General features: G+C 36.1%; 2 protein-coding genes across 2 annotated transcripts; both read right to left on the reverse strand.

Annotated features, from left to right (window-relative positions):
* Window positions 1-3,481: 3,481 nt before the first annotated feature.
* LOC103309049 lies at window positions 3,482-4,420 on the reverse strand. The gene has a single exon (XM_008183565.3). The coding sequence runs from the start codon at window positions 4,184-4,186 to the stop codon at window positions 3,701-3,703; it is 486 nt and encodes a 161-aa protein (XP_008181787.1). The 5' UTR covers window positions 4,187-4,420; the 3' UTR covers window positions 3,482-3,700.
* A 1,392-nt stretch (window positions 4,421-5,812) lies between these two features.
* ACYPI45001 (uncharacterized LOC100570716) lies at window positions 5,813-6,987 on the reverse strand. Its single transcript, NM_001246072.2, is given in 1 exon segment — window positions 5,813-6,987. A coding segment is annotated over 1 exon segment (399 nt). The 5' UTR covers window positions 6,777-6,987; the 3' UTR covers window positions 5,813-6,377.
* Between the last annotated feature and the right edge of the window lie 1,267 nt (window positions 6,988-8,254).

The following is an 8,254-nucleotide window of genomic DNA, read 5'->3' on the forward strand; positions in this document are numbered from 1 at the left end:
TCATTTATGTAATGCGTGTATAGTATCGTGATAGGCATGAGCCTGTGGTACCCCTGCTTGTATGGTCCTTTCTGTTGATAGTTGGTCATCTACTCTTATCTGAAAAGGAACGTCCAGTCAGGAAAGATTTGATTAGTTTTACGGTGTAATTTGGTAGATCTGTATTCTTATTTAGTTTGTGGATGAGACCCATGTGCCACACACGGTCAAACGCTTTTTCTATGTCCAAAAAATGTTGCAGCTGTGTATTTCTTTTCTGATTTGTTGTTTTTTAAATCTTTGAACAGTTGTACAAGTTGGGTGGACGTCGAGTGTCCCTCTCTGAAGGCATGTTGTTCTGGTCGTGGTTTGATACATTTTTGTAGCGATTTCAGTACTAGTTTTTCGAATAATTTGGACATGGTAGGCAATAGCGATATTGGGCGATGGCTTTCTGGTTTGGAGTGATTTTTTCCCGGTTTAGGTATCATGATTATGATAGCTCTTTTCCATGTTTTTGGAAAGTAGGCTACCCGAAGACATGCTGTGAATATATGAGCTAGTTGAGTAAGTATGTTGTTTGGAAGGTTCTTCAATGCCTTGTTGGTTATATTGTCGTGTCCCGGTGCCTTTCCGTTTGGGAGTTTGTTTATAATGTTCGAAATTTGTTTTGGCGTGATAAACTCTTGAGACGGTGTCTTGTCTCGATTGATTTCCGTATACGTATCAACGGCTTCTTGTATGTTTTCTCCTGGGTTGTTTGTAAATTGATCCTCCATGGTGTCAGCAAACAGCTCTGCTTTTTCGTCAGCTTCGAATATTTTTCGGCCATGCGTGGTTTGTAGTGGGGTATTCGCAGGTTTCTTGTGGAGAAGACAGTGGTTGAGTTTATATAGTGATTTATCTTTAAAGTTTAACGTTTGTACGAAGGCGTCCCATTCTGATTGTCTGTGGTCTGTTAACAGTTTTTTGACAAATGTTATTTGGGCGTTGTATAGTTTCTTCGTTTTTGGGTCTCTCGTGGTTTGCCACATTTTTCTAAGAAGTCGTTTTGTCTCAATTTCAAGTGTTATTTCGGCGGGAAGGTGTGATTTATTCAATTTTGGTTCGACGGTGTAGGTTGAGTTTTCAAGTTGTGTTTTGATGTTATTTGTCAGTTCATCTATTTTGTGGTCAATTTCTTGTGGTGTTCGGACATTGGATATTTTAATTTGCGAGAGTTCGTTCTTGAATTTTGTCCAGTTGATTTTGTTGGATGTCTTCGGGGGATTTCTTGATATCGGCGATGCTTGTATGTTAAGTTGAATTGGGTTATGGTCTGATGAGAGGTCGTTGTGATTAGTCAGCGTGTAGTTAATTGAAGGTAGGTTTATCAGGGCAATATCTAAAACGTCAGGTTGGTGTTTACCGTTATAAGGAAAGTGTGTCGGTGAATCAGGAGCAATGACGATGTAGTTGTTTGATTCTGAGTGTTGAAGAAGTTTTCTGCCTGATGTGTTCGTTTGTCGGCTATTCCAAGTCGGGTGCTTGGAGTTGAGGTCACCAGCTATTAGGAAGGGTCCATCGTGTTTTGTTAGAGTATCTAAATCTTTTTGGTGGAGTTTTGTTCTAGGGCTTTTGTAAACTGAGGTGATTTGTGCCGTATTGTTGTTTAGTTTAATTTGGATCGAAGTAGAATCCATTTCTGTTGGAAGTACCAGGTAATGGTGGGGTATGTTCCTACGGATGAGGATGGCCGTTCCACCTGTTGTAGGGCAATTCGCTGGTTTTGGTCGATCAGTTCTATACGTGTAGTAGTTTGGGATTGTTAATTTGTCTCTTGGGTTCAAGTGGGTTTCACCTAGTAGGATGATGTCTGTTTTGTTTTCTTTGATGAAAGCTGTGAGTTCGGGTGTTTTGTTCTTTATGCCATTGCAGTTCCATGAAATAATTTTTAGTTCATTCATTGTGGATTGTAGGTATGGCGTTGATGATTTTTAGTGCTGTTGAGATGACTGCGTCTTTCGATGTAGCATCTACACATTTTTGCGCTGTTGTGAGGAGGTCATTTAGAATGCGAAGGAGTGTTAATGCATTGATGGTGGGTTCGGGTTTTTCTGTTTGTTTTGATGTTGCTTTTGCGTAGGAAATTGTTGTTGTGGCGATATCTTGTATTTTGGTCGTTGGTGTTTGAGTTAAAGTTGTCGGAGGTGTGGCTTTTAGGATTGTTCGAGTGTTTGTGTCTCTAGATTTTTCAATTTTTTCGGTAATAATTTTTTTGTAGAAAGGACAACCCCTGTAGTTAGCAGTGTGCTTTCCTTTACAATTGCAGCATGTTGGGTCGTCTACTTTCGGTTTTTGGCAGTCTTTGTTTGAGTGGTTTGCTCCGCATTTTACGCACCTCGGCGGGTACCCGCATTGCAGAGAAGAGTGTCCGAAACGTTGACAGGAAAAACATTGTGCAGGTCCTGTAGATTTATATGGTTCGATTTTTATACGAATGTAGAAAAGGTCGGATACTTCATAGATTTCTTTAACATTCTCAGTACGGTTTAGGGAGACCATGTGAATTGGTAATCTTATACCGTTCTTTTCAAAGGCTCGTACAAATTTGGGTTTAAAACCAATTCGTTGGAGTTCTGCCATGATCTCTTCATTTGTAATGTCGAGAGGGATGCCTTTGATTGCAACTTTGAGGGATTTCTCTTCAGGTAGTGCGAAGGTGTGATAATTAATTTTGTTATAGGTCATGAATTCTTGAACAATTCTGAAAGAGTTTTCATTTGGACAGTTAATTTGAATTTGGAAAGGGGTGGATGTGGTTTTTGCTATCACTGGGTCGAGGTTTGGTGTTTCGTAGAGTACTTTGGCGAGTTCTCTCCATGAGATTTCTGGGCTGGTTTGGATAAAGATTGGTGGAATTCGATGACTTGGTTTGGTGGTTTTTGTTTCGGAAGTTTGGTTGCCAATTTTAGATATGTCGGATGTTGATGATGATAAATCGGAATTTCCAGATATCGATTCTTGATCAGTATCTACAGACGTTGGTTTATCATTTTCTGTTTTGTTTTGATGTGATGTTGGACGTGCTTTTTCCTTCGTGTTTGGAGAATCTAGAGGTTCATCGCGTTTTCCTGTTTTCCTCGGAAGAGGAGAACGTGAACGGTACTTTGGTGAAGACGGTGGCGGCGTTTTTCTCTTTTTCCCCGCCATGGCTTGTTTGAGCCGCTGCGCTTGTGCGAGCGGTTGATAGTGTCAGGGGTTACGGGAGTGTTTGGTGGTTTACTAATACTATTTTTCCGGTTAGGACCCGGCGTTGTGCACCCGTTTCGGGCAGCACTTGCCTCGTGGTCGATAAGAAAGATTTTACTTACGGTCAAGTTGTAGTAGCGTTGATCGGGTTGGCGAAGATGAGTGAGCACGTTGTCGCGTTCGTCGTGGCGGCGAGCAGCACGGGTCAGGCGGCGCGGTGGTCAGCACTGATGATGATGATGCTCTGATGCTCTGATGATTTGGCACTGATTGATGTTGTGGTCGGGAAACGACCGGTATATATCCCGTGCGCCGTACCGACTAGTAAACTAGCGTGTGTGCCGCCGTAATGATTGTGTTTACTGTCGGTACGGGTTTGTGGTTTATTCATTGGGTTTTTTGGTTACAGCCATGGGGAGGGTTTCGTTAGATTCGTCCTAATCTCCCCTATCCATGGCTGTGCTTTGTTAAGTCGTTAACCACTTTGAAATCACTCATATTTGGTAGTACAGTTCTGGTTACTTTGATTACTTATATGGCGCGTTATGATTGGTCGATATTGTGTAGTCCTGAAAAGGACTGTTTTAGTTAGTGGTGTACCGTTACATGGTATCTCGCATTCCCATAACAAACTCAAATCGAAGTCTTTTGGTACGCACATGTAACAGTTTTTGCTACAACCGCACTGCATCGTATCGCCTACGCCCTCGCAGCCATTGTTGCAATCGTCTTTAGTATAAAACTGAAGATATTTATATGTGGGTTCGGGATCACACGTGAAACATATGTACGGGTACGAGCTGTTGCCTGTGTCTAAGCATGGCCTCCCATTGGCGTAGCAGTCCGAAGCCAGACAATCGTCGCATAACTCGTAATTCACGCCGGTTCCGCTTGTTTCGACGGGCGAGTACAAGTAGAAGATATTCAACAGAATCACGTAAGCAAAGACAGCCACGGTGGCGTACGACAGAAACATATTGTTGCTAGTATTATTATTCTCACGTATATAACAATGTATGCGGTGTGCGATGTCTGTTAATTCGGAATCTGCTTCTCCGTAGATCGCTTGTAGTGGCGGATTGAAGTTTATAAGTTGAAGAGGTTTGTATATATATGTGTGTGTGTATTGTTGCTGTGATTAGAGTTTATAATGTAAGTACAGAGTGTAACGGAGCTGATTGACTAACATTTCGATCGGTGTGCATATCGTTTTTATATCCAAACAGCTGCTGGTTACGCAATCGTGGAGACGTGTAATTGGCCGGATCAAAATTGTTATACAATGGGATGTCGAATGATCACAACAATCTGGTTAAATATTTAACTTCTGTCGTACAGTGTGTGCCAAAAGTTTGTATCGCTCTTTTCTTATCGATTTCTGATGATACAACCTTCACCTCTAAATATATTTATTTGCTCTCCTCACAAACATATACTTAAGGCAATAAGCCAGACTTTTAAAAAATAAAAATTTCTCATTCTTTAATATACATATGTTGTAGGTAATTACTGAAGAATAGGTACATATAAATATTAAATTGATATTCTAGTATATAAATAATAAACCTAATCGTATATACAATTTTTCGTAAAATAATAGAAAACAATTACCTGGGTGGTATGCGTATACATGTATAATCGCCGAATAATCGTGATAAGGTCGATTTTTCGTTATAAACGAATACTCAGTAGCAGTGCTCGGATTAGATAAGTATTTTTTTTATCTAGATAAAGATAAAGCAACTCAAATGTACTCCTAAACTTTTATATTTTTTTTAATAAAATAATCATGTAAAAGTAAATACTTTTGTATCTTGTTCATATTACGAGATATGATAGTATATTTTATTTTGATAAAACTACATTTGGTAGTTATTATTTATTGATAATTAAATTATTATCATAACACTTTTGAATTTCATCAATTTTCGGTGATGTAATAATTATGGGACACACATTAAACGACTTCGCCGCTTGTTAGGTAAATTGAATGACACTTATTCTTATAATTGACAGTGATTGCTAGTATACAAGTTGATTCCTTTACCGTAGAACGCTCATTATTTCGTAAAGTATTGACTTGTTTTTTTTAAATTTTAGTTTCATATTTCCAACATTTATATAAATGTATAATATTTTTCACCCTTATTTTTATAAGATAAATCACTATCAACTATTAATTATGAAATGACAACCTTTACTAAAAGTTTTATAAACAAATAAGACTATTTCTTTTATGTATTATCACATTGAAATTTTCATTTTTCGTTAATCCTTTGATGTGATTGCCTACCTACCTAATAATATACTGCTGTGAATCAGAATTTTTATTCCGTGCTACGGAAAAGTTAAGATGAATTTGGGATACCATACACCGAATATTAAATAACAAATCAAACAAAGTTTGAGTCACATTATATAGAGTTAGTACATTTAACGAGCAACGAAGTACACGGGATCAGCTGAAAGTTTATTATAATAATTTATTGAACAGTTCTTTAAGTATTATTAAAATAATGGCAAGGCAAAAATTATAAACTGGCATAAAACATTCGAATACGACGGTGCCCAAAGCTTCTAAAAAATAAACAATAACAGAAAATATATAACGAGATAGAATAATAGTTTAATATTGATGAAAAAATACATAGAAAAATTTAAGTGCACCGATTACATAATATAATATTACAAGCATTTATCATCTTAGCTATATATTATTATGTATAATATAATAACAATAATGATACAATAGATAAAATCGTAAGGAATATTTAAAAACAATAATATAGTTTAAAGAATTTTTCATTGTTTCTTTTGTTGCTAGGGGAACAAACATTGAGGAAACGGATGACATTAATGCCTATTTAATATTTATAATTTTACAAATCGGGAGGGTATATTTTTAAAAATAATTTGCGTACCACTACCACAGTGCCACAGAATAATATTATAATATTATGCATGACGAAGTGCGAAGTAAAACCGTGAAATATATTAAATACTTCACGGCGATAATATGAAACGAATATTTATATACTACATAATATTATTATGTAATGGGTTATTATTTATTTTTAAGAGCAAAAATATTAATTGTATATTATATTATCATAATATTATTTTAATTATAAACTCGCGGAGGTCGTGTTGACGGAGCCATATGGAATTTACTGGCAAGTTGGTTCCTCCGGAATATCTGGTATCTCGCATTCCCATAACAAACTCAAATCGAAGTCGATTGGTACGCACATGTAACAGTTTTTGTCACAACCGCACTGCATCGTATCGCCTACGCCCTCGCAGCCATTGTTGCAATCGTCTTTAGTATAAAACTGAAGAAATTTATTTGTGGGTTCGGGATCACACGTGAAACATATGTACGGGTACGAGCTGTTGCCTGTGTCTAAGCATGGCCTCCCATTGGCGTAGCAGTCCGAAGCCAGACAATTGTCGCATAACTCGTAATTCACGCCGGTTCCGCTTGTTTCGACGGGCGAGTACAAGTAGAAGATATTCAACAGAATCACGTAAGCAAAGACAGCCACGGTGGCGTACGACAGAAACATATTGTTGCTAGTATTATTATTCTCACGTATATAACAATGTATGCGGTGTGCGATGTCTGTTAATTCGGAATCTGCTTCTCCGTAGATCGCTTGTAGTGGCGGATTGAAGTTTATAAGTTGAAGAGGTTTGTATATATATGTGTGTGTGTATTGTTGCTGTGATTAGAGTTTATAATGTAAGTACAGAGTGTAACGGAGCTGATTGACTAACATTTCGATCGGTGTGCATATCGTTTTTATATCCAAACAGCTGCTGGTTACGCAATCGTGGAGACGTGTAATTGGCCGGATCAAAATTGTTATACAATGGGATGTCGAATGATCACAACAATCTGGTTAAATATTTAACTTCTGTCGTACAGTGTGTGCCAAAAGTTTGTATCGCTCTTTTCTTATCGATTTCTGATGATACAACCTTCACCTCTAAATATATTTATTTGCTCTCCTCACAAACATATACTTAAGGCAATAAGCCAGACTTTTAAAAAATAAAAATTTCTCATTCTTTAATATACATATGTTGTAGGTAATTACTGAAGAATAGGTACATATAAATATTAAATTGATATTCTAGTATATAAATAATAAACCTAATCGTATATACAATTTTTCGTAAAATAATAGAAAACAATTACCTGGGTGGTATGCGTATACATGTATAATCGCCGAATAATCGTGATAAGGTCGATTTTTCATTACAAACGAATACTCAGTAGCAGTGTTCAGATTAGATAAGTATTTTTTTTATCTAGATAAAGATAAAGCAACTCAAATGTACTCTTAAACTTTTTATATTTTTCGAACTTAAAACTGCATTATCTTTTTTCGTAATGAATGATTTTTATTGATTAGCACATCTAAAAATTCACAACGTTGTTCTGAGTTAACACTAGCAATTTATTTTTCTTAAATTCAAAATGTAACGTAAGAAAAACAAAAATGTAAAAAATTTCCGTTAAGAACCAAAAAGTTCTTCAGATAGAACCTTTTGGTTGTTAATATTTTTTTTTCACTTTGTTTTCACTTGGTTTTGAATTAAATGTATGTTTTCACTATGATGTTACCAACCTCAAAATACTAAATAATGACATGTAATTGGCTTTTCACTCGAGTATAATAGATACCTAGCCTAACCTATATACATGACCGTACCTGTAAAAGGTGTTAAAAGTAAACCCCACCCCCCCCAAAAAAAAAAAAAAATAAAATTATTTATTCAATTAATTAAACATTAAGGTTATAACTTATAAGATTCTGATTTTCATATTTTTCATTAGGGTTTCGTAACCCTGATGACAACATATTTTTTTTTCTATTATAATGATAATAATTGACAAGATCTTGGATCAGAATGTTGAGGCATCCCGTTAAAATAAAACCAAAATAAAAATAATATTTACTAAGGACTAAGGTAAATGTACCGTATATTTATTAAAATTATTTATAGAAATCTTTGTTTTGTTGATAAAAATATACAA

Source organism: Acyrthosiphon pisum, unplaced genomic scaffold (assembly GCF_005508785.2).
Source record: "Acyrthosiphon pisum isolate AL4f unplaced genomic scaffold, pea_aphid_22Mar2018_4r6ur Scaffold_21777;HRSCAF=24836, whole genome shotgun sequence".
NCBI lineage: Eukaryota > Metazoa > Arthropoda > Insecta > Hemiptera > Aphididae > Acyrthosiphon > Acyrthosiphon pisum.

Bases quoted from the DNA above. Each gene is read 5' to 3' on its own strand.
- LOC103309049 (XM_008183565.3), bottom strand. From the start codon at position 4,186: ATGTTTCTGTCGTACGCCACCGTGGCTGTCTTTGCTTACGTGATTCTG.